The 24,673-nt window shown below is 67.1% G+C and overlaps 1 protein-coding gene across 1 annotated transcript; it reads left to right on the forward strand.

Annotated features, from left to right (window-relative positions):
• The first annotated feature begins 1,961 nt into the window (after positions 1-1,961).
• COL16A1 (collagen type XVI alpha 1 chain) lies at positions 1,962-24,190 on the forward strand. Its single transcript, XM_066204366.1, has 71 exons — positions 1,962-2,069; positions 2,954-3,041; positions 4,637-4,699; positions 4,816-4,933; positions 6,341-6,464; positions 6,544-6,819; positions 6,899-6,979; positions 7,423-7,554; positions 8,267-8,320; positions 9,526-9,561; positions 9,917-9,943; positions 10,148-10,210; positions 10,342-10,383; positions 10,471-10,515; positions 10,691-10,726; positions 10,872-10,934; positions 11,033-11,077; positions 11,158-11,253; positions 11,355-11,393; positions 11,603-11,647; positions 11,952-11,987; positions 12,139-12,246; positions 12,328-12,363; positions 12,450-12,485; positions 13,029-13,100; positions 13,194-13,238; positions 13,651-13,686; positions 13,792-13,845; positions 14,009-14,125; positions 14,222-14,257; positions 14,364-14,471; positions 14,609-14,731; positions 14,812-14,865; positions 15,154-15,195; positions 15,284-15,319; positions 15,471-15,524; positions 15,594-15,662; positions 15,741-15,785; positions 16,258-16,284; positions 16,355-16,420; positions 16,494-16,547; positions 16,632-16,685; positions 16,764-16,817; positions 16,912-16,956; positions 17,072-17,182; positions 17,427-17,462; positions 17,603-17,677; positions 17,795-17,839; positions 18,113-18,157; positions 19,175-19,228; positions 19,333-19,386; positions 20,021-20,074; positions 20,197-20,241; positions 20,312-20,365; positions 20,458-20,493; positions 20,770-20,832; positions 20,920-20,991; positions 21,181-21,234; positions 21,319-21,363; positions 21,548-21,592; positions 21,690-21,743; positions 21,831-21,884; positions 21,978-22,028; positions 22,122-22,211; positions 22,315-22,350; positions 22,468-22,512; positions 22,601-22,789; positions 22,887-22,953; positions 23,048-23,224; positions 23,650-23,727; positions 23,827-24,190. Exons 2-71 carry the CDS (start codon positions 2,966-2,968, stop codon positions 24,027-24,029), a joined length of 4,800 nt encoding a protein of 1,599 aa, XP_066060463.1. The 5' UTR covers positions 1,962-2,069; positions 2,954-2,965; the 3' UTR covers positions 24,030-24,190.
• The last annotated feature ends 483 nt before the right edge of the window (positions 24,191-24,673 follow it).

The following is a 24,673-nucleotide window of genomic DNA, read 5'->3' on the forward strand; positions in this document are numbered from 1 at the left end:
TGGATTTGGGGAGCCTTTGGGGGAGGGGAGGCTGAGCTCGGTGTGCGAAGTGGGGAGCCCCAGGGTGACACAACCGCCGCGGTGACGCTTCGGGGCTCCGAGGCAAAACCGTCTCCAGCCCGAAAATTGCGGGGCTCTGCTCCGGCTCGTGTTTCTTGGCAGGCGGCGCGGCAGTTTCTTGGAAGCACGGCGTGCCTGTGCTTTTTCCATGCTGGGATGGTGAGCAGGGGCTCCGGGATCCTGCTTTCCTTCCATCCCCCCGCTCGGCACCGCTCCAAGCCAGAGTTCTGGAGAGGCAGGATCCAGCTTCTTTTTTTTCCCCTCTGGAAATGCCGATCCCGTGCACTGGAACAGCAACGGGAAGCAGGAGCTGCGTGGAGAGGAGTTTTCCACGCCGCTGTCACCCCTGGGGCTGTCAGGGTCGCTTTTGTGCCACGGGGTTGGGGACAATCAACCCTGAGAACTGAGGGAAACTGAGGCACGGGACAATTGTCATCCCTCCAAAGCGTTCTGGAGATGAATCGAGGAGTTGGAGAGGATGGGATGAGGCCGCCCTTCATCCCTGCTCTGCTGTGGGGTTGGGAAGGGATGTGGGGCCAGTTTTGGGGCCGTGCCCCCCACCCACAGGACACCTGGCTCGTCGCTGCTGGGTGGCCCCAAAGAACAGCCCGAGGTGAACGATCATCCCAAACGCGGGAACCAGAGAAGCTTCGCTGTGTTTTCCTTCCCACTCGCTTTAATTACCTTTAATTACCTCAGCAGGCCCCTCGCGGGAGCGTTGCCACCACGTCGCCGGGACTGGCGGGCAAGCGACTGGCGGAGCCGAGCCGCTGGGGTTGCCCACGACAGCTTATTTACTGCCTCTGCCTAACCAGCAGTTGTTAATTAGCGAAGTTTATGGAGATCCGTGCGCCCCCGATGCGTCTGCAAAGCTGCAGCCTTAATAGATCCATCACAATTTGGGGAGAAAACGCAGCTGGAGCCATCCTGGTGCCATCCCAGCGCTGGGATGCAGCCGTGGAGATGCCACAGGATGCTTTGCACTCCTCTGACCCAAATTTCCCTGAGCTGGGCTCGTTCCCTGCCTGTTTTTTGGGGGAATCAGGGCGGCCTGGCACGTATGGGAATGAGAGGATGGAGGAGAGAGGGGCAGTCAGGCCCCGGGGCAGAATTCCAGGCCCCTGGGGCAGAATTCCAGGCCCCTGGGGCAGAATTCCAGGCTCCCGGGGCAGCATTCCAAGCCCCGGGGCAGAATTCCAGGCTGGCACATCCCATCGGCGCGGGGCTGGGAGCCGGGATGGGCCCCGGATGCCCCCGGGGCTTGGCAGGGCTCTGTGAAATCAGCCTCTCTGCTGCTGCTGCCGCCGGGGACGTGGGAGCAGCAGCGGTGCCAGCGGCGGGGAGGGTGGTGGCAGCGCTCCCGTCTCGGCGCTCTGACCCCCCCCGGGCACCTCGCCCCGAGCCAGGCTGTCCCCAAGCCACCCCAAGGCGCGGGGAGGGGACACCGTGTCACACACAGCGGGCTGGCTGTCCCCGTGCCTCGGGGCTGCTCCTGGGGATGGTGCCAGTGGAGGAGCATCCTTGAGGGACGCCCAACTTCCGCAGGGACGGACGCTCCGGCATTCAGCGGTGCCACCGCCGGTGCCAGCACCAGGGCGCCCCGTGGGGAGGGAGAGGCGCTCCACGGGGATGGCGGCCAGGGAATGGGCGACACCCCAGCCCCGGGACTGGGGTTCCCCTCTTCTGGGCCGGCATCCAGCGCTGGAGTGGGGGAAGGAGAGTGGGGAGGGAGGGAAAGCGCCGCCGGGGGAGGCGCCCGGGGGTGGAGGAGGAGGAGGAGGAGGGCGGGGATGCGAAGGCGGGCGGCGGCTCGGGCCCCCCCCCGGCTTTGGGGGGGTGGTGCGGAGGGCGGGCAGCGCTTGGGGGGGGCGGCTCGGGCCCCCTCCCCGCCGGAGGGAGGAGGGGAAGGCGGCGGGGGCGGCGCGGTGGTTCCCGGTGTCCCGCGGCGGAGTTGCCGGTGTCCCGCGGCGGAGATCCCGGTGTCCCGCACCCCCCCGAGCCCCGCGCAGGTGAGCCCAGGGCAGCCCCGCACCGGGGGCGGGCAGAGCCCGGCCCTGCGGCGGGCCGGGCCGAGCCGGGCCGGGCCGGGCCGGGCCGAGCCGAGGGGGGATTCCCCGTTAATCACCGGAGTTAATCACGCCCCGGGGCCGCGGGGACCCGCCGGTGCGGAGGGTGCGGCGCCGGGAAGGCGGGCAGCGGGAGCTGGGGAGCGCAGTGGGGGGCGTGGAGGGTGCAGGGCGGGTGGGTTTGGTGCAGGCAGTGCCAGGCCGGGGGAGCCGGGTGGCAGCTCAGGGGACAGCCCGTGAAGGGGCTGTGGTTGGGGACAGGAGGGCTGGGAGCCTAGGAGGAGCTGGGGGTGCGGGGGAGCCCCGGGCAGGCAGGGCAGCCGCCGCTGCCGGGGGTCCCGGGGGGCTGTGCTGGGATGGAGAACAGGCATGCACGTCCCACTCTGGCAGCAGCCCCCGGAGCCGAGGGTGTCCGGTCTGTCCCGGCTCCGCTCCCTGCCTGCAGCCCCGGACTGCCTCGTGGCAGGAAGCAGGAGGGAGGCCAGGTCGGGGTGACCTGCAGGGACACCCCGGGATCCACGCGGGGCCGGGAGGCAGCCAGACCTCCGTGGGTGGGTGCACACGGAAGGTGCCCGGCTCCACTCTGGGAAGCTCCGCCACCGCATTTCCCAATGCTGGGAGTAAACCCGGCTTTGACACCCAGCGATGCTGAGGCTCGGGGTGGGCGTGGAGCGGATCCATGGGGGCCACACTGACCCCCCAAAACATCACCGGGCCGTGGCCAGGAGGGACAGTGTCACTCCATGCTGGTGACTTTCCTGGTGTGGGCCACCTCACGGGCTGGTGGCCACCAGGTGCCCATCCCTTGGGGGGTCTCTCCCTTGCAGGCCTTGGGCACCATGAGGGGTCTCTGGGCCCTGGCGCTCGCCGGGCTCCTCAGCGCCTGCCGGGGGAAGGAGCTGCTGCCGGCGGAAGGTGAGGAGCGCCGGGAGGGAGGAGCCACCTTTACCTGTCCCTGGGCCGGGAGGGAACGGCTGGGTCACACCCAGGGGTGGCACGGTGTGTCTGTGAGCTGTGCCAGCTCCCCACGTGCTGGGAGTGGAGCGGTGGCTGCGGACTGAGCGCCGGGGCTTTGCTCAGCATCCCCTGCGGGCTGGGGGCTGGTGGCAGCCAGCCCGGGACACCCCGACACGGCCCCCGCAGTCCATCAGGGAGGGATGGGGCCCGGCCACTGTCCGGCCCGGCCGGGGGACACTCGGTGCCGGCTGACAGCCGGGGCCGGGGCGGGCAGGTGAGCCAGGACAGCTCCGGGCACGGTGAGGATGCACAGAGCTCCCCAGGGAGGTTTGGCCTCCGGCTGCCAGGCGGGAGGAGGTTTGGCCGGGATCCATACCATGGTGGAGGGCTGGGGGGTGACTACGCGGGGACGGGGAGACCGAACCCAGCCCTGCCGGGATGTCCCCGCTGCGGGATGAGCTCCGGGCTCCAGGGGAGGAGCCGCTGGAAGCGACGCCGGGGTTGCATCAGGCTCGGTGGGCGTGGAGCGGTGGCTGGGCCCGGGGCACCCGCGTTTGTCCTGTCGCTGTCACCCGCTCCTGCGTGGCCTTTCCTGGGGGACAGAGGGTTGGACAGGCGAGATTCCCCCTTGGCATTAGCAGCGGGGCTGCCAGAGGCTTCAAAGGGATCGCGCTGGGGTGATTGATGTGTCCCCTGCCCTGCCGAGGGTGATGTCAGCGCCGGCGGGAGGGGACACTGCCCCCGGGCTGTGACATTCGCAACTCCCGCTGCTGTGGCCGTGTCTGGGGTCCCCAGGGCCACAGCGTGTCCCCGCACCACTGCTGGCCCTGTGGGCAGCCCGGGGCACAAGCCACGGTGGTGGACAGAGGTGGGCAGGGGTTTGGGGGGGGCTCAGAGACCCCCCAGGAACACCCAAGGAAGCACAGGGAGAATCGTCGGTGCCCACCGTGCTCCAGGGCCGGTTTGTGCGGAGACAAAACAAATCCCCCTCTCTCCCCCCCACCCCTTTGTTTACTCCTTTATCTCGCACCTCCCGACATCTGGCGCATCTGGAGGTGGGCCGGTGCTGCCGGGGCCGTGATTTCTCCCCGCCGACAGCGGCAGCACCGCCGTGACCGCGCCTGACACGGCATTTCCTGCGCCTCAGCCTCGTCCTGGAGCCTCACGCGTGTCCCCGAGGGTCACCGGCTCCGAGCTGTCCCCGCGGTGGGACAGGAGTGCACAGCTCCCGGGGGCACCGTGGGTGTCCCTGGCGCCCGCCCGAGGCTCCTGATGCTGATTCCAGCCGCGGGGATGTCTGCAGGGAAAACATTTCACCTGTGGGAGATGGCAGGGCCGGCTCTGTCCCCCCCCCCGAGCTGCTCCTGGAGCGTTCCAGCCTCGCTCCTGCCGGCTCCCGGGAGCGGGGTTTGCTCGGCCTGTGCTGCCTCGGGGGGCTGGGGCAGCACCCCGAGACCCTCCTGGGCTTGGGGAGCTCTGTGTGGTCCCACCCTGCCTGTCCCACCGTGCCTGGGGACACTGCAGTGACAGTGGTGTGCTGGTTTGCCTCACAGGGGAGCTGTGCCCGAGGCTCTGGGACGAGGATCTGGCTGGGGACAAGTATGAGAATGTCACGGGTAAGGAAAGACCCTCTCAGGGGTCCCCTGCCACCCCAGGATGGGCTCTGTGTCCCACCTGGGGACTGTCACCTGTCCCAGGTGCCAGCTCTCGTGTCCTCCGCTCTGCCCTGCAGGTTTTAACCTCATTAAAAGGTTCGACCTGCTGAAGATCTCGTCCATCAAGAAGATCCGCAGCGCCCGGGGGCCGGCGGTGCTGCGCCTGGGCACCGTGCCCCTGGTCCAGCCCACGCAGTGAGTGACCCTGGGTGACCCAAGGGGTGGCTTTGGGCGACCCCTGAGGTGGCCCTGAGTGACCCTCAGGTCACCCGCAGCTCCCCCAGGCACCATCCCCGGGTGCTGTAAACTTGGGGTCAGGGTGAAGCTAGGTGGGTTGAGTTTGTGCCAGGGATGCCAGGCAGCTCCGTGTCACCTGCGGGGACACTGGGGACAACCCCGGGGCCGCCCCAGCATCTTCCTCCTCGAAAGTAAACCCCGGGCTGCCACGGTTCAGCTGGGTGCTGGCCAGGCCTTTCGCAAGCAGGGCTCTGTGGCTGCTCTGTGGTTGCTCTTGGCAGAGCCCGCGGGGTCCAGAGCGGCTCCGGAGGCTGCTCAGCCCCGAGTGTGGGGCTGCTCGGGGGGCACAGCAGGGCTGGCCCTTGTCCCCTCCGTCTCTGGTGCCCGCGGTGCCGGGGCTGGCAGGGACGCTGCAGCGTGGCACGGTGGGAGCGGATCCACGTCCTCGGGACGTCCCTTTGTCCCCACGTCACCCCGGGGCTGGCACTGAGCTGAGCCGGGCATGGGGCTCTCCGGAGGGCCAGGACATCCAGCCTGGGCAGCCGAATCCTTGGAAGGTGCCAGGATGGATGGTGGATGCTCCAGGCTGGTGTTGCTCTTGGCCGGGGGCTTGTGGAATCTCAGATCCAGCCTTGGGGAGTCTGGACGTGGGGACAGCCTGTGAAATCCTCTGGGTGCCACCCACCTCAGTGCCCAGTCAGGGTGTCCCCGTGCCCCACGGGGAGCAGAGGGGACCGCTGGCCGTGTCCCGGTCCCCGTCCTTTGGTGCAGCTCCAGACCAGTGGCTTGGAAAGGCGCGGGTGTGGAGGCGAGGCCGGGAGCGGAGCCTGGAGCAAATATTTCCAGTGGCTTAATGGGCTGTGGGCGAGCTGGGGAAAGGCTGCCACGGCTGCCCTGGGGATGATGGATGCGTCTCCTGACTTCCCAGGGAGTCGATTTTGGGATAAGAGCACGGCCCTGAGCGCTGCAGCCACTGCAGCGGGGGCATCTTTGGGGTGCGCAGTGTGGGGCAGAATCCACTCTGGTGGCATTTGGGGTGACAGATCACTGCAGGAGCCACGGGGGGGTTATTGGGGTGATGCTGCCACCTGAAAGTGACCTATGCCTGTGCTGTGGAGTTTTGTAATGCTGTGGGGTTTGGGGTGCCATAGGGTTTTGGGGTGCTGTGGGTTTTGGGATGCTGTAGGTTTAGGGTGCTGTAGGGTTTGGGTGTGCTGTGGGGTTTTGGGGTGCTGTAGGTTTAGGGTGCTGTGGATTTTGGGGTGCTGTGGGGTTTTGGTTGCTGTGGGCTCTGGCCCTGGCCACCAGCCTTGGTGCCATCCCCAGAGCACCCCACAGCCCCCCCAACACCTGTGTTCCCCCCAGGCAGGTGTTCCCCCGGGGGCTGCCCCCTGCTTTCACCATGGTCTTCACCCTGCTGCTGAAGAAGAACAGCACCGGGGAGCACTGGTACCTCTTCCAGGTCACCGACCGCCAGGGATACCCGCAGGTACATCCCGGGAACGCGGCGGGACACCCCAGGGGACAGCCCAGGGGATGTCCCTGAGCGCTGTCCCCTGTGCGCCCAGCTCTCCCTGTCCGTGCACGGCCCCGAGAAAAGCCTGGAATTCCAAGCCAGGACTCCGGGAACCGCCTTCCTCAGCGCCGTGTTCGCGGGCAGAGCCGTGGCCTCGCTCTTTGACGGGCGGTGGCACAAGGTGGCGGTGGCCGTGCAGGGCCACGCCGTGTCCGTGCACCTGGACTGCTCCTCCATCTCCTCCAAGCCGCTGGGGCCGCGCCGGGCGCTGACCCCGGAGGGAAACACCTTCCTGGGGCTGGAGGCCGTGCGGGGCAGCCCGGTGCGGGTGAGTTGAGTGCCCGCGGGGGTCGGGGCAGCTCCGTCCTGGTGTGCCGGGGCCAGCCCTGACCCGCCACCCGCCGCAGTTTGACCTCCAGCAAGCTCAGATCTACTGTGACGCCGAGCTGGCCAGGCAGGAGGGGTGCTGCGAGATCTCGGCCAGCGGGGTGAGCGTCCCTGGGTGTCCCTGGGTGTCCCCTGAGTGTCGCCTGAGTGTCCCCTGAGTGTCCCCAGGTGCCCCTGGGTGTCCCTGAGTGCTTCTGGGTGTCCCTGGGTGTTCCTGGGTGTCCCCGAGTGTCCCTGGGTGCCCTGAGTGCCCTTGAGTGCCCCTGGGTGTCCCTGAGTGTCCCTGAGTGTCCCTGGGTGTCCCTGAGTGTCCCTGGGCGCCCTGAGTGCCCTTGAGTGTCCCTGAGTGCTTCTGGGTGCCCCTGGGTGTCCCTGGGTGTCCCTGAGTCCCCACCCCAATCCCGGCCGGACCCTGGTACTGCCCGTTCAGGGATTTCCCCACAGCGGGAACTGAGGCGTAGGTCTGTCCCCTTTGTGTCACCTCCTCGTGCTGCCTGTCCACGCGGCTGTCCCCCGGCGCCGCCACCCCGCCGTGTCCCCGCAGTGCCAGACCGAAGCGCCCAAGACTCGGCGGCAAGCGGAGCTGATGCAGAGCAGCAACCTCATCGAGATGGTGCCGCAGCCCGAGGGCCGGGTGTTCACCCGCTGCTTCTGCCTGGAGGAGCCGCTGGGCACCGTGAGCTCCTCCGGCAGCGCCACCGCGGCCCCGTCCCGGCCCCATCCCTGGCTCCATCCCTGGCTCTGACCCCATCCCTACCCCCAGCCCCACCCGGGCCGGTCCCGGTCCCTGTCCCCATCTCCATCCCCACCCCCGGCCCCATCCCTAGCTCTGACCCTGTCCCCAGCCCCATCCCGGGCCCATCCTGGTCCCCATTCCCACTCCTGGCCCCATCCCGGGCCCATCCTGGTCCCTGTCCCCATCTCCATCCCTATTCCGTGTTCCCATCCTGGATCCCTATCCTATCCCTGTCCCCATCTCCACCATCTTCCCGCTCCCCATCTTGTCCCTGACTCCATTTCCACCCTCATCCCTGTCCCCATCCCATCCATGCCTCCATCCTGGTCCCCATCCCGTCCCCAACCCCATCCCTGTCCCCATCCCGTCCCCAACCCCATCCCTGTCCCCGTCCTGTCCCCATGCCTGGCCCGGTGCTTCCACGTTGATCCAGCCCCCGGAAAATCCCTCACTTCCCTCTGGTCCATGTGAGGCTCAGGAGGGAGGTGTGGGTTCTTGAGGGAATGAGGGGAAGGAGGGAAAGGCTCCTGTGGTCCCACCGCTGCCTCACCCCCGGGTGCCCGGGCAGGAAGACCCAGGATTCTCGGAGAGGGAGCACCCAGGGGTGGGATAATCCAGGCAGGCACCACCCCGAGCTCTTCCCTCCCCACAGGAGCCGGGGAGACCCTCGGGAAGGACCAGCCTGAGGGACGATCCCAAGGACAAGGTGAGGGTGTCCCAGTGTCCCGCTCCTGGCACAGCCAGCTCTGCTCCAGCGCCATCCCAGGGTGCCACCAACTGTCCCTGTCCTGGCACACCCAGCTCTGCTGCAGTGCCACCCCAGAGTGCCACCAACTGTCCCAGCCTGGCTGTCCCGGTCCTGGCACACCCAGCTCTGCTCCAGTGCCACCCCAGGGTGTCACCCACTGTCCCAGCCCCAGGCTGGCTCTGTCCCTGCCCCATTTGGGAACTCCCAGCTGCTCCCAGCGCTGCGGGGCCGCCGGGGAGAGCGGCTGCTGCTCTCCCCCGAGCAGGAGCTGAGGCCCCACGGGCTCAGGGCTGCTCCTGGAGCCGTCCCAGCCACGGCCAAGGGCCCCTTTGTTCCCTCCGAGCGTCTCCGGAGCGTTGCCAGAGGCCGGGGAACGTCTCCAGCGCTCCCGTTCCTCATCCCGGAACGTCTCTGGGATCCCTCATCCCAATCACGGGGACTCGCTGCGGTGTCCCGGGGTGCAGATCAGGGACCGTGGGGACACAGCCACGTCCTGCCTGTCCCCAAGGGCCACAGGAGCAGCCGGGAGGGGTGGGGTTGGCCACAAACCCACAGGGACAGCGGGGCCAGCACCGCGTCACCTCCCCAGGGAGGAAACACCGCGGTTTTCCCTTTTCCATCCAGGAATTCCCTGTGCCCAGGGAGCTCCAGGGAGAGGCTGCTGGGGGATCCCCTCGGCTGTGGGGTGCCCAGGGAGCGGGGCAGTGACTGTGGGGTTTGGGATGCTGTAGGGTTTTGGGGTACTGTGGGGTTTTGGGGTGCTTGTAAGGTTTTGGGTGTTGTAGGGTTTGGAGTGCTTCAGGGTTTTGGGTGATGTAGGGTTTTGGGTACTGTGGAGTTTTAGGGTGCTGTGGGGTTTGAGTGCTTTGGGGTTTTGGGTGCTGTGGGGTTTTTGGGTGCTGAGGGGTTTGGGATGCTATGGGGTTTTGGGGTGCTTGTAGGATTTGGGGTGCTGGGGGTTTTGGGGTGCTGTGGGTTTGGGGTACTGTGGTTTTGGGGTGTTGGGGGTTTTGGAGTGCTGTGGGGTTTTGGGGTGCAGTGGATTTGGGGTGTTATAGGGCTTCGGGGTGCTGTGGTTTTGGGGTGCTGTAGGGTTTGGGGTGCTGTGGGTGCCATGGGCAGTGTGTGGAGCTGCTCCAAGCCTCCATCCCTGTCTCTTCCAGTGCCCTCCCTGCTCGCCCCAGGCAGCATCAGGAAACGTGAGTGTGGCGCTGGGCATGGGCCCCCCGAGCTGGCTGTGAGCTGGCGGGGTGACAAAAGCCACCAGGGTGCTGTCACCACCCCCCCCCACGACCCCACAGCTCCTCCTGGCCCAGCAGGGCCCTGCAACATCTGGAAGGCCCCTGGTCCTTTGCAGATGTGGCCCCATTCCTACAGCCCCGCTGGCTGCGGTGTGGGGGGATGGCAGGGGGGTGGCAGGTGTTTGGGACCCCTCGTGCCCCATGGTGGCACTTGGGGACAGAGTGCTGGGAGGGTGGGGACTGTGGCGGGCTCAGGGCTCTGCTGTTTGAAGCCCCCGTGGCCTTTGGGGACACTTCTCTGCTGTCTCCACAGGTCACCCTCGGTCCCCCAGGCCCAAAGGTGGGTTTGTCACCCCCCAGGTGACAGCGGGAGTGTGGGAATGCTGTGACAGAGCATCGCTGGCAGGAGCTGTGGGCACACACGGGGATGTGGGGACACCCTGTGCCCCTTTGTCACCCAGCCCTATGCCCGTTTGTCACCTTCCATTGTGCCCTTTTGTCACCCTCCCTGTGCCCATTGTCACCCTCCCTCCCTCTCTTGCAGGGCACCAAGGGCGAGCGGGGCCTCCCTGGCCCCGCCGGTGGCAAAGGGGAGAAGGGTGACCGTGTGAGTGTCCCTGGTGTCCCTGTCCCTGGCCTGTCCCCTCCTGCTGTGGGGCTGCTCCTGTCCCTGGGGGTGCCCCTGTCCCCCCAGACCCCCCAACACTCATCCCTGAGCCCCCTCTCCCCTCTCCGCAGGGCATGGACTGTGTGCGCACCCACCCCGGCGGTCCCGTGCAGGTGAGACCCCCCAAACCCCCCCCCAAACCCCCCATCCCCATCTCTGCCTCCCCTCTCACCTCTTCCTCCCCCTCCTCCTCCTCCCAGTGTGCCGAGGGGCCGCGCGGTGAGAAGGGGCAGCGTGGGCAGGTGGTAAGTGACACTCAGCCGTGGGGACGAGGTGTGGGGACACTGCGGGGGTCCCCCTGCCCTGGGCTGGCCCCGGGGGGGGTCCAGCTCCGTGTGGGCATGAAAGGAGCAGGAGGTGCCCCCCGGGCACCTGCAGGAGCCCCCCCGGGCACCCACTCTGTCCCTTTTTGCCATGCAGGGACTCCCGGGGCCAGCTGGCACCGAGGGGCAGAAGGTGAGTCCAGCCCACCCGTGGGTCCTGGCGTGGCAGCAGGGACACCTGGCATGGTGGCAGAGCCGCCAGGACCTGCCGGTGCCGACCTGCCTGGCTTGGGTGACACCGTGGGTGACACCACGGGTGACATCTGTCCGTCCTGCAGGGCCAGAAGGGTGACAAGGGTGACGGGGGGCTGCAGGGCAAGCCGGGGCGCCCTGGCCGTGATGTGAGTAGTGCTGGACGGTCCCTGGGCACCCCCTGGGCACCCCCCAGGGCAGGGGGGTCCGGCCACAGGATCCTTCACACCCCCTCCCCTCCTGGCAGGGCCGGCCCGGAGAGATCTGCGTGGTGGGGCCCAAGGGCCAGAAGGTACCTGGGGGCGTTGGGGGTGATGGGGGGGCACCTGGTGGCACTGCCAGCACTGACACACCCCCCCCGTTGTCCTCCAGGGTGACCCCGGCCTCGTGGGACCGGAGGGGCTGGCCGGGGAACCAGGACCCCCGGGCAAGCCGGGCTCTCCAGGGATTGGCCTTCCAGGGAAGCCGGTGAGGGTCCCCGAGGCAAGGGGGTGTCCCCAGGGTGGGCATGGCCACCCCACAGCCACAGCTGGCTGGCCAGCGCTAACCTCACCCTCTGTCCCTTTCAGGGTGACCCTGGTGGCCCCCCAGGGCCAAAGGGAGAGAAGGTGAGTGGAGGGAACGGGATCCCGGCTGCCAGGACAGGGAATCCCACCCAGAGCCGGAGCCACCAACAGCTCCAACTCCCTCTGGGTGGCCCAAGGACCTGGCTTGGGGGGCAGGAACCCCCCTGAGGGGACAGGGGTGTCACAGGGGGGCCCAGGGCTGTGGTGGTCCCCCTTTTGCTGAGCTCAGGTTTTCCCATCTCTGGCTCCAGGGCAGCCCGGGAGCTCCTGGAGCCGGAGGATCGCCTGGGACACCCGTGAGTAGCCGGGGAGCCAAAAGCCGGGGTCAGGGCCGGGTTTCTTGGCTCGGGGTCGGGGCTGCTTGGCCGGAGAGGTGACGGGATCCGAGCCTGGGAGCTGAGAGGGCTTTGGGAAAACAGGGAGCTGAGAGGGATTTGGGAAAACCGGGAGCCAAAAGGGCCTTGGGAAATTTGGCAGCCTCGCTCGAGGCCAGCAGTATCCCGTGACACAGCTGGTGGCCGGCTGAGGGGTGCTGGGTGGCACTGATGGGACACTCCGTGGCCTCCCTGAAGCAGCCCCGTCCCCACTTTTGTCCCGCAGGGTTTCCCCGGAGTCGTGGGACCGAAAGGAGACAAGGTGGGTGACAGGGACAGGGACAGGGTGGGTGGCAGGGACAGGGTCAGGGAGGGTGACAGGATGTCCTGTGGTGGCCACGGGCACGGCCCCCGGCCTTGGGGCTGCCCGGGGGTCGCCCCCCAGCCCCTGTCTCACCGCTCCCCCCGGGCAGGGCGAGCCGTGCGATGTGTGTCCCACTGTCCCCGAGGGGACGCTCGGTGCCGTCGGAATTCCCGGAGCCCGGGGAGAGCCCGGAGCGCCCGGCAGGGACGGGATCTCGGTGAGTCTGACCCCGGGGGATCCGCGGGCTGGAGGTGTCACCTCAGCGTCCCTGATGTCCCCTCTGTTTCCTCCTTCTCAGGACACGCCCGGCCCCGCGGGACCCAAAGGGGACAGGGTAGGTGACACGGGGAGGGCTGGGCTGTCCCCAGCTGGAGCTGGGGGGACACCGAGCACCGCCCAGCTCCTGCTTCTCCTTCCCAGGGAGATCCCGGCATCCAGGGGATGAAAGGGGAGAAGGTGAGTGTGTGACCCTCCGGGCCACCCCCCCTGCAGCCCCTGAAAAACGGGGGAAAACCCGGATTTGGGGGGAAAAAAACCGGATTTGGGGGGAAAAAAACCCCGGATTTGGGGGGGAAAACCCCCGGATTTGGGGGGAAAAAAAACGGATTTGGGGGTTGGTTAAAGCACCTGTCTAATAAACAGGAGATCCTGGGTTCGAATCCCAGCGGTGTCTTTTACCTCGGCACCCCTCATTTAGTGGGGATCACTTCGTTTGGGGGAGAAACCCCCGAATTTTGGCTGGAAAAAGACCCTGATTTTTTGGGGGAAAATCCCCGAATTTTGGCTGGAAAAAAAAACAACCCGAATTTGAGGAGAAACCCTCATATTTTGGCTGGAAAATAAATCCGATTTTTTTTTGAGAAAACTCCGAATTTTTTTGGGAAAACACCCCCGAATTTTGGGGGAAAACCACCTGGATTTTGGCAGTTTACTTGGTCGAAGTAAACCAAATAAACTGCCCAAATAAGCCGGAATTTCGGGTCCCTCCTGCCACCCCAGGGGGACTCGTGCGTGTCCTGTGACCTCCGTGTGCTCGCCGCGCTGCAGCGCGGCCCCGCCGAGGGGGAGCCGGTGAGTTCCGGGCCGGGACCCCCCTCTCCCTGCCGGGGTGACCCCCGGGGCTGCCGTGGGGACCGGGTGAGTGACCATGTGGGTGTCCAGCAGGGCCAAATGGAGCTGTCCGGGCTGGCTGGGGTCAAGGGTGAGAAGGTGAGTGATCCTTCCAACCCTGTCCTCTTTTCCCATCCCTGGGAACGGCTGGATCATCCCATGGGGTCGGGGCAGGCTTGGCTGATCCTAGGCCTGATTCTGATCCTGGCCCTGAATCTGCTCCTGGCCCTAATTCCAATCCTGGCCCTAATTCCGATCCTGACCCTGAGTCTGATCCTGACCCTGAGTCTGATCCTGACCCTGCATCTGATCCTGACCCTAATTCTGATCTTGACCCTGATTCTGATCCTGGTCCTGAATCTGCTTCTGACTCTAATTCTGCTCCTGGCCCTGAATCTAATCCTGACCCTAATTCCGATCCTGACCCTAATTCCGATCCTGACCCTGATTCTGATCCTGATCCTGAGTCTGCTCCTGGCCCTAATTCTGCTCCTGCCCTGCTGCGTTTCAGGGGGACAGTGGCCATGTGGGACCCACGGGCAGACCGGTGAGTGGGGACACTGCGGGGGCTCAGGGGGTGCAGGAGGGGTTTGGGGGCTCAGCCGAGCTTTGGGGACCGCGGTGTCACCTCTGCTGTGTGATCTTGGCTCAGGGAATCCCGGGAGAGAAGGGAGATCCAGGCGTGCGGGGGCTCAAGGGAGAGAAGGTGAGGCCAGCATTGGTGTCACCCCTGTCCCTGTCACCACCCCAGCTGAGACCTGGGCGTGGCACGGCGCTGAGCTGGGGGGGGCAGGGGGCCGTGAGCCCCCCGCTGCCGCCATGTCACGGTCCCCAAAGCCACCTCCCGGCCGGGATTGTCCCCATTGCAGGGCGAGCAGTGCGGGCAGTGCCCTCCCAGCCCGCAAGCCCTCCAGGGGACAGCGACAGTGGTGGCAGTGCCAGGGCCACCGGGAGAAAGGGGCCCTGGTGGCCCCGCGGGCAGAGCGGTGAGTGCCCCCCGTGTCCCCCGTGACCCCGCGTGACCCCCGTGCCCGTTTTTTGGGGGGAATGCCCCACCCTGACCCATTCCTGCCTTTCCCCAGGGCAGACCCGGCGACGCTGGCGAGAAGGGACAGAAGGTGACAGGGGCCGGGGGTGGCTCCTGGTGGGGTCGGTGGTGGCACAGGGCGCTGTGACCCCTGTGCGCCGTGTCCCCGTGCCAACTTTGTCCCCTCTCTCGGCCAGGGTGATGCTGGCAGCCCCGGGGACCCGGGCACCCCGGGCATGGCCGGTGTCCCCGGGCTGTCGGGTGAGCCTGGCATCAGGGGACCAGCCGGCCCTAAAGGCGACAAGGTGAGACCTCAACGTTTTGGGCAGCTGTCACCTGTCACCAGGATGTCACCCAGCCCTCTCCTGTCCCCTCCCTTTGTGCAGCTGTCACCCGTCACTGCAGTGTCACCCTGTCAGCCTCTCCTGTCCCCTCCCCGCAGGGTGACCCGTGCCAGCCCGGCCCTGCCGTGCCCGGGGATCTCACCGACGTGTTTGGCATCCCGGGAAAACCCGGGGACAAAGGGGACCAGGGCCCGCCGGGCATCGGCCAGCCGGGCAGACCCGTGAGTGTCCCCTCCCGTCCCCGCGGCCACAGCCCCGGGTGGCACCGTGTCCTCGGGGTGACCCCGCTGCTGTGTTTTAGGGGAAGCCGGGGCTGCCGGGGGTGCAGGGCCCCGCCGGGCCCAAGGGGCTGCAGGTGAGTGGGGTCTGGGGTCCTGGGGACACCTCTGTGGGTGAGTGGGGTGCAGGGTGTGGCTGTGGGGTCCTGGGGACACCTGTGTCTGTAGTGGGGTGCCGGGACAGGGTGTGGGGTTTTGGGGACACCTCTCTGCCCCTCTGTGTCCATAGTGGGTGCAGAGTCTGTCCTGGGGGTCCTGGGGACACCTCTGTGTCCATAGTGGGGTGTGGGGTCCTGGGGACACCTCACTGCCCCTTTGTGGGGTGTGAGTTTTTGGGGACACCTCACTGCCCTCTGTGTCCGTAGGGTGAGCCAGGACCGCGAGGGATCGGCCAGCCAGGACCGCAGGTGGGTTTTGTGGTGCCTGTGTTGTCCCCTGCTGTCCCCATGCCACCAGGGTGGCTCTGGTGGCTTTCACACACTCTGCTTTCCCCAGGGAGACCCCGGCAGCGCCGGACCCCCCGGACCCCCGGTGAGTTTGGGGGTTTGGGGTGGGGGTTTTGGGGTGCCCAGCCCTGGGTGATGGGGCAGCAGCGCGGTCACACCCCTGTGTGGCTTGTGGCGGCTCTGGGGACACTGTTGTCCCCTCACTGAGGGGAACCAACACCCTGTCCTGCCCCCAGGGCCCCCCAGGACCGCCGGGACCCCCGGGGACGGCGGCAGAGAAAGGAGCCAAGGTAAGGGAGCGTCCCCCAGCCCTCGGCGCCCCCCGTGCTCCCCATTCCTGCTGTCCCCCCTCTCTGCAGGGATCTCCGGGCCCCAAAGGTGCCACGGGACCCCCTGGGCCACCAGGGAGCGGCGTCACAGGGCCACCGGTGAGTGCTGTGCCCTCGGGCGTGGGCGGTGCCACCCTCCGGCCACCTGGAGTTTGCTCACCCTCCTCTTCCTCGCAGGGCCCCGAGGGGCAGCGGGGGCTCCCCGGCTCCAGCGGGCAGCCGGTAGGTGCTGGGGGGGTGCCGGGGGGCTGTGCCAGGGCTGGGGGTGACACTATAATGACACAAAGGTTTTGATTTTAGAAGGCTGAGAATGACTTTGTTATTTTTGGGATGTGTCCTTTTTTTTTAATACTGTTTTATACAAAAATTTCAACTTTAGAAGGTTGAAAATGACTTCTTTATTTTTGGGATGTGTCCTTTTTTTTTGCACTGCTTTATCCAGGCCAATTTGATCGGTGACGAGAAAACAAACTTCATCAATCACGTCGGTCAAACAAAAAAAAAAAAAAAAGTACACCAAGTTGACATTACTAAAACATGTTTGTTGTTTACAGAAAATTCCTTGAGAAAGGAATTGCAGAAACCAAAACGGGTCAAACACGAACTAAAACTCCACGTGGGTGGTCACACGGTGGGTGGGGGGCACTGGGGGCTGCCCTAACCCCCAAATCCGTTTGTTTTTTTCCTCTGGCAGGGGGAGAAGGGCGCGCAGGGAGAGAAGGTGAGTGGGGGTCCGGGTGGGGCTGTGCCCCCCGTGCCACCCGCCCTGCGCTCACCCCCTGTGCCCACAGGGAGACCCCGGGGAGTGCTCCTGCCCCTCCAGCCCCCGCCAGGACCCCAATTACAGCGGCATGCCGGTGAGTGTCACCTCCCCCCGGCTCTGTGTCACCCTCCCGGCCCCGTTCCACCGTCCCGGATTGTTCTCCCCAGGGAGCCCCAGGATTATGGACCGGGATGTCCTGGCAGCCCCAGCCTGGCCCGCAGGTCGGTGCCACCCCCGCCGTGCCCCTCTCACCTCCACGCCGTCACCCCTCGCCTCTCTCTGATTGTTTTTTGGGGGTCTTGCAGGGTCCCCCCGGAGCTCCCGGCCCCCCCGGCCCGCCCGGTGCCCCCGGCCGCCAGGTGAGCAGCAGAGGGAGAGCGGGGCCGACCCTGATCCTTCAAGGGCAGGGTTTGAATATTCCGTGTGTTGGGATTTAGGGAATGCCAGGACACAACGGCTTGCCCGGGCTGCCTGGACCGGCTGGAGACCTGGTAGGTGGTGACAATTCCCACAGGGATGTCCCCTGTCCTGGGGACAATCCCATCCCTCCCTCCTTCATCCCTCCATCCCTCCCTCTCCTTCCAGGGGCCTCTGGCCGTCATGGCTGAGAGAAACATCGAGGTGCTGAAGGTGAGAGGGTGGCTTTGGGGTCACGGAGGCTTTGGGGTCACGGAGGCTTTGGGGTCGCCCTCCTGCCCTGGGGGACCCCTCGGCGCACCCCTGACTCCCCTTTCCCCCCGCCCAGACTCTCTGTGGGGACTGTGCCCAGCTGCAGGCAGCCCTGGAAGCTCCCGAGGGAGCGGGGAAGGAGGACGGCGGCATGCCTGGTGCCCCTGGCAGCGAGAACTGTGCCCGGGTGAGTAATCCCACAGCTTGGGGTGGGAATTCCGGGGCTCAGCATCCCCCGAGCCCCGTGGGGGTGAGACTGGAGACACGCTCCTGAGTCCTGGGGAATTGGATTTGGTGGGATTTGGGGGAAGAGCCACGCTCTGGGGGCGCTGGGAATGCGGGCAGGTTCCCGGGCACAGCCCCAGCGGGATCCCGAGGAGGGACAGGCTCGTCGCCCGTCACAGCTGGGTCACTCCGGGCTTTTCTTCCAGTGCTTCGCGCAGTTCCCGAGGGCGGAGGAGGCTCGGGTGAGTGACCCCGGTGTCCTTGTCCCCAAGGATGGTCCCCGCTGGGCACCCAGGGCTGTCCCCCCACTGTGGGGGCTTTGGGGAGGCTCAGCGGTGGGTGGTGGGCAGTGCCATCCCTGATGTGTCCCCACTCCGTACAGGGTGACAGCCCTGACTGCGCCGGTCATCCCGGCCTGCCGGGAGCACCGGGAATCCCAGGAGACAGAGGAGAGCAGGTGGGTGAGCTCCAGCCCATCCCACGGCCCCTCTGCTGCCATCCCAGCCCTTCCCGGGGGCTGTGACAGGTCCTCGGGGCTGTCTCCACCTCCATGGTCACCCCTGTCACCCCCCAGGGCTCCCCAGGACTGCGCGGACCCCCAGGACCACCCGGACCCATCGTGAGTACCCCAGCCCGGGGTGGGTGGGGGGGGTCCTGGGGGGGCTCGGAGCCCCTCAAAGCAGGTGGCCAAAGGGGCCTGGCGCCCTGCCCCGAGGCCGTGGTGACGGGCAGAGGCACGGGTGTGACACGGCACGGCGCGGATGTCCCCATGGAGGCAGGAGGAGGTGACGGTGCTGCCAGGCCGGAGGTGGAGCAGGAGCTCTGTGGCGCACCCAGGGCTCAGCCCAGCACCTTTTTTTCCCGGCTGTGACCTCCGTGTTTCTCCCCTCAGGGCCCCCCAGGCTTTCCCGGAACGCCGGGCGCCCCCGGACTGCCCGTAAGAACCCAGCACGGCTCCGCTCTGTGCCCTGTGTCGCTGCCGCTTGGTTTGGCTGTGTCCCTTGTCCCCTGTCCCCGCCGGGAGCAGCCGCAGCACAGCTGCCCTTTCCCCTTCCACTCCATCTCCATCCCGCCGTTCCTGCTCCTCCATCCCAAAGCAGGGGGTCCCGGCGGACCCGGGGTTTGATCATCCTCCGCTCGGGGACTTGGTGGTGGCACTTGTCGGGTCCCCTCAGCACGGCGGGACCTGGAGTGGCTCCAGCAGTGCCAGGGACACCGTCACAGCTCCCTGGTGGTCACCAGGGACAGCCCTGGTGGGGGCCAGGAGGATCCCGTGTGTGGCCGGTGCTGCCCGGGCTCATCCTCCTCCTCCTCCTCCTCTGTGGTCACTCAGCCTCCGCCACCATGTCCATCTTCATCTCCATCTTCATCCTCATCTCCATCATCTCCATCATCTCCACCCTGCTGCTCCCGCCCTGCTCCCCGCAGGAGCTGGTGGCGGGGCTGTGCCGGTGGCTCTCGGAGGATCCCGCGCTCCTGCTCGTGTCCCCTCGTCCACTAATGTCACCGTCACCCCACGGGCTCTCCGGGGCTCTCTGTGGGCCGTGCTCTGCCGCGTGCCAGCGTGTCCTGTCGTTCTCTGTCACCTCGGCACCACGTCACCCCACTAACCCCCCCCCCCCCCCCCGGAGGGATGTCCCCATGGCGTTCCAGGCTGTCCCCGTGTCACCTTGGGAGGAGGACAGGGGGCACCAGGCTGGAGCTGAGGGCTGGAGGCCCCCCCAGGGCTGAGTTTCCGTGGCCCCAGGGTCACAGCGCCAGGGTTTGAGTGTCCCCATGATGCCTGGGCACTGACCCCGGTGCCTGTAGGGGTGCAGGGAGCCCAGGCGGGGTCCCAGCAGGGTCCCAGCGGGCTGGCACAGGTCACGGACCCCAGGGGCTGCTGCCAGGTGGGCACAGCCCCGGGAGGGGCTGTAGGAGCCCCCCGTGCATCTCCTCTCTTCTCCCCACCAAGGGTCTCCAAGGGGAGCGCGGCCCTGCCGGGCTGGCCGGAGCCAAGGGGGAGCCGGTGAGTGCTCTGGGATGAGGGGACAGGGGACATTGGTGGCCCGTGGGGGCTGGCACCTGCCTGGGGCACTGCGGGTGGCTCAATGTCATTGTCCTCACTCACAGGGACCTCCAGGACAACCCGGCTACCCCGGGGCCACGGGGCCCCCCGGCCTTCCTGTGAGTACTGGGGGGACCAGGCAGCCCCTGCCAGCCCCCTGTCCCCTCGGGGGTCCCCATGGCCCTCCCGGGGCTCACTGAGACCCCCCGTGTGGCAGCTGGGGGACCCTGGTGGGCACAGAGTGCTGGGTTCTTGCAGGGCTCATCCCTGTCCTGTCCATCCCATCCCATCCCATCCCATCCCATCCCATCCCATCCCATCCCATCCCATCCCATCCCATCCCATCCCATCCCATCCCACCCCACACATTCCCAGTGCCCTATTTGTCCATGCCACAGCCGTCTGCACCCTGAGTGTGCTCCCTCTGTGTCCCCACGTCTCCTCTTCTCTGCCCCAAATCCCTTCCCTGCCCCAAATCCCATCCCTGCCCCATGTCCCACTTAGGCCCCAAATCCCATCCCTGTCCCATATACCACCTGTGCCCAGTATCCCATGTGTCCCATGTCCTTTCCATACCCCAAATCCCATCCATGGCCCATGCCCCAACCCTGCCCCATATCCCACTTACGTCCCATGTCCCATCCCCGCCCCATGTCCCATCCCTGCCCCATGTCCCATCCCTGCCCCATGTCCCATCCCTGCCCCATATCCCATCCCTGCCCCATGTCCCACCTTGTCACCTCCCTTCCCCAGGGCATCAAAGGCGAGCGAGGCTACGTGGGCCCCCCTGGAGAGAAAGGGGAGCTGGTGAGTCCCTCAGGACCCTGCTCGGGGGGCAGTGGGGCCGGGGGCTGCCCCAGCTGCCCCCTCCCTGTGGGGCTGGGACCCTTCCAGCTCCGTCCCTCTGATCCTATTCCTGTCCTTCCCAGGGACCTCCCGGAGTGGATGGACCGCCCGGTCCCGTGGGGCCAGCGGTAGGTGCCCACCCTGGGGACTGTGGGGGGCTGTGGGGTGCTCCCACCACCTCATCCCTTCTCTCCACAGGGTCCCAGGGGTGAGCGGGGACTCCCAGGAACCGCCGGAGAGAAAGGGGACCAGGTGAGTGTCCCCAAAAGGGGACAGGACTCCCCAGGACCCCCACGGGGCAGGGGTTGGCGGTGGGGTCCGGCTCAGCTCTTGTCCCTCCACAGGGTTTCCAGGGCCAGCCTGGCTTCCCGGGACCGCCGGTGAGTGAATCCTACTGGGAATTTGGAGCGCATCCCAGTGGGAATTCCAGCAGCTGGGAGATGGTGTCCGTCCCTGGCTGTGTGTCCCCGTGTCCCCACAGCGCCAGGGAGGGCGGGACAAGGGCGACACAAGTGGGATGAGGTGCAGGGAGCGGCCCCAAATCAATGCCATTAAAATAAGCTGGGAAAGAGCGGGATTTATGGGATTTATGGGATTTATGGGCTGGGCTCTTCTGCTGGGATCCCCCCTTCACTCGACACCCCTCTTCCCTTTAGGGTCCCCCTGGTTTCCCAGGAAAGGTTGGTCCAGCCGGGCCACCAGGGCCTGCGGCCGAGAAGGTGAGTGCCGGGGACAAGTGCCACCAGGCCCCGTGGTGTCACCGCTTGTCCCTCGGGCTGTGCCCGTGACCTCCTGTGGCTCTGCAGGGCAGCGAGGGCATGCGAGGCCCCACGGGGATGCCGGGACCCCCCGGGCCCCCTGGACCCCCGGGAATCCAGGTAAGACCCCTCTGTGTGTCACCCTTGGGTGCGCCTGGGAGTGCTGCTGGTTGTTCCCATTCCCAGAGATTTTTCCTCATTCCCAGGGACCTGTTCCCATTCCCTGGGGTGCCCTGAGCAAGTCTCTCAGGGACCCCCAGAGCTCCCCAGCGCAAAGCTCCCTGTGTCACTGTCACCTTGTCCCCACAGGGCCCTGCTGGCTTGGAAGGGCTGGATGGCAAGGACGGGAAGCCAGGGCTGAGGGTGAGGCTCCGGAGGGTGTTGGTGGGGGGCAGCCCCCCTGCAGCCCCCCCAGGACACCCCCAACCCATTTCTCTTTCTCCCCAGGGTGACCCTGGTCCCCCCGGGCCACCAGGGATGATGGGTCCTCCGGTGAGTGACAGCCCTCCTTGTCACCCCCCTGCAGCCAGCACCGGGGTCCCCTGAGCCGGGACTGTCCCCCCACGTGTTCCTGGGGACACTGAGCTGCGGGTGGTGGCCCTGGACCCACACTGCAGGGTCGGGGTCACCTGCTGTGCCACCCCGGGAGCCCCACCCAGCTCTTTTCTCCCTCCAGGGCTTCAAGGGCAAGACGGGACACCCAGGGCTGCCAGGCCCGAAGGTGAGCGATGGTGACACTGCGTGGTGACATCCCCAAGGACCTCGGGGCTGGCCAATCCACTCATTGCTCTGCCCTTGGTGTCCCCTCTTCCTTTTAGGGTGACTGTGGCAAACCCGGCCCCCCGGGGAGCACGGGCCGGCCGGGAGCAGAGGTGAGCAGGGGTGGGTGACACCTGGGTGGGTTGGGCACTTGTCACCACCCCCCTTCCTCCTCCACCTCCTCACCTTGCCTTCCTCAGGGTGACCCCGGACCCATGGGACCCCAAGGCCGGCAGGGACCCCCAGGGCTCATCGTGAGTTGGAGCTGCCCCCCGTGTCACACCCGTGGGGGGGTCACAGCGGGGACATCACCGTGACCCCCAGCTGACCCCTCTGTCTGTCCCCAGGGTCCCCCCGGCAGCCCGGGACAGCCGGGTCCCGCTGGCCTGGCTGGGGTGGTGAGTACTGCCGCCCTCCCTTTGGGGTTTGGGGTGAGCAGCTTTGGGGTCCCCCGTTCCCCCCCCGCGCTGATCCCCGTGCTCCCTCCGCAGGGAGTGAAGGGCGAGCGCGGCTCCGTGGGCGAGCGGGGCCTGCCGGGGATGCCGGGACAGCCGGGACCCCCGGGACACCCGGGACCACCGGTGAGTGCTGCAGGGCACCCACCCCGTACCCCGGAGCAGCGGTGACACCGCGGGGTGTCCCCGTGGTGTCCCCACCTCACGCTGCCCCTCTTGGACCCGGCAGGGAGAGCAGGGACAGGACGGACCCGTTGGGAAAGAGGTAAGAGCGGGGTTTTCTGGAACTTTCCTGCCCCCGCTGGACACAGGGATGGATTGTGGCATCCCCTGGCTGTCCCCGGGGTGGGGACATCCCTGTCACGCTGCTGCTGTTTTCCAGGGACCCCCAGGAAAACCGGGAGTTGCAGGACCGGCCGGACAGAAGGTGAGGGGAGCCTGGCTGTGCCACCAGGGCCACCCGGCTGTCCCACAGCTGTCGTGGCACCCCAGAGCTGAGCCTTTCCTGCCCGCAGGGCGACGCTGGATCCCCCGGCGAGAGGGGATACCCGGGGGAGAAGGGCAGAGCCGGGATGCCCGGGGGGCCGGGGAAAAGCGGCTCCATGGGGCTCGTGGGGCCGCGGGGACCCGCGGGAGAGAGGGGACCCCCGGGCTCGCCGGGCCCCGCGGGCAGCCCCGGGCTGCCGGGACCGCCGGGGATGATGGTAAGGACGGGTGGCCGAGTGCAGGGCCGGGAGCGTGTCCCCGAGGCGGGGCGCGGTGGCCGTGGCCCCTCGCCTGGCCCCTCGCGTGTCCCCGCAGGGAGATGTGGTGAATTACGACGAGGTCAAGAGGTTCATCCGGCAGGAGCTGAACAAGATGTTTGACGGTAACGGGGTGGTGGGGATGAGGACCGGGGTGCCACCCGTGTGTCCCACGCCGTGCGTCCCCGCTGGCGCTGAGCTCAGCCCGTGTCCCCGCAGAGCGGATGGCGTATTACACCTCCCGGCTGCACTTCCCGGTGGAGATGGTGGCAGCCCCGGGCAGGCCCGGTCCCCCCGGCAAGGACGGGCTGCCCGGCCGGCCGGGCCCCCCCGGCTCCCCAGGGATGCCGGGCCAGATCGGCAGAGAGGGGCGGCAGGGCGTGCCGGGCCTGAGGGGTACGTGCTGCTCCCCCGGGGCCTTCCCGGTGTCCCCAGGACATTCCCGGTGTCCCTGTGGTGTTCCCGGTGTGCCGGAAGCATTCCTGGTGTCCTGGGAGTGTTCGCAGAACGTTCCCCGTGTCCCTGAGGTTTTCCCAGTGTCCCCATCATGTTCTCGATGTCTCTGGTGTGTTCCCAGCATCCCCAGGACCTTCCCGGTGTCCCCGGGGCATTCCCAGTGTCCCTGGGCTGTTCCGATTGTCCCCATCACGTTCTCGGTGTCCCTGGACTATTCCAAGTGTCCCCATCATGTTCTCGATGTCCCTGGGGTGTTCCCAGTGTCCCCAAGGACTTTCCCAGTGTCCCCAGGACATTCCCGGTATCCCTGGGATGCCGTGGCTGTGCCGGGCTCTCACCTCTCTCCATCCCTCTCTCTCTGCCAGGTGAGCCGGGTGCCAAAGGAGAGAAAGGCGAGAAAGGCGTGGGGCTGATGGGGGACAGCGGCCCCCCGGGACCCCCAGGTGAGCCCCCCTCACCTCCTCGTGCCCCCCAGCCCCACTCTGGGCTTTGCTGCCACCCCCTCACCCCATCACCGTTCTTTCTCTCCCCATCGCTTCCAGGTCCCCAAGGGCCACCAGGCTACGGGAAGATGGGTCCCCCGGGCCCCGTGGGGCAGCAGGGAATCCCCGGCATCCCCGGCCCTCCCGGAGCCACGGGGCAGCCGGGCAAGACGGGGCACTGCAGCCCGGCCGAGTGCCTGGGGGCCGTGCCCATGGAGCAGCCGCTCTTCCAGCCCAAGAACGTCAAGGGTCCCTTCGGCTGAGCGGCCCCTCCGCGTCCCCCCTCCCCGAATTTGCTGTTAATATTGTTAATATTGTTTCCCCGCTGTGCCGGGGCCGTGCCCGTCGCGGGGGGCTCGGGGGGTTGTACAGCTGCGTGGCAATCGCGGGGGCGGGTGGATCCTGCTCCGGAAAAATACACCTGTGTTGGTGGCCCCGCGGCTCCCGGCGCCGTGACTGGACACGGGCGGGGCTCTGCCTCCTCCCCAGCCCCGTCCCCAGCCCTGTCCCCAGCCCTGTCACCGGGGGATGATGCTCGGGCCGGTTCTGAGGCCGCTCTGGTTGGGGACACGGTGACCCTGTGACTGATGGGGGGATCCCAGTCCTGATCCCAGCGGATCCCGGCTCTGTCTCAGGGGCAATCCCGGCCGTGGTTTGGGGACATCCCAGCCCCATTCCTGGGGACAGCCCGCTCTCATCCATCCCAGCGCATGCCAGCCCTGCTCCCAGGAGATCTGTGATCTGGTGGGATCCCAGGCCCTGCTCGTAGAGGGATCCCGCTCCTGCTGCCAGCGAAACCCCAGCCCTCATTTTGTGGAGTCACCAGCCCCACCCCCAGGCTTACCCTGGCCGCAATTCCGGCCTGATCCCGGATGAGCTCCCGGGGAATTCCAGCCCCGATCCCGGG

Source organism: Chamaea fasciata, unplaced genomic scaffold, assembly GCF_029207755.1.
Source record: "Chamaea fasciata isolate MVZ Bird 193981 ecotype frontalis unplaced genomic scaffold, bChaFas1.0.hap1 SCAF_26, whole genome shotgun sequence".
Classification (NCBI taxonomy): domain Eukaryota; kingdom Metazoa; phylum Chordata; class Aves; order Passeriformes; family Sylviidae; genus Chamaea; species Chamaea fasciata.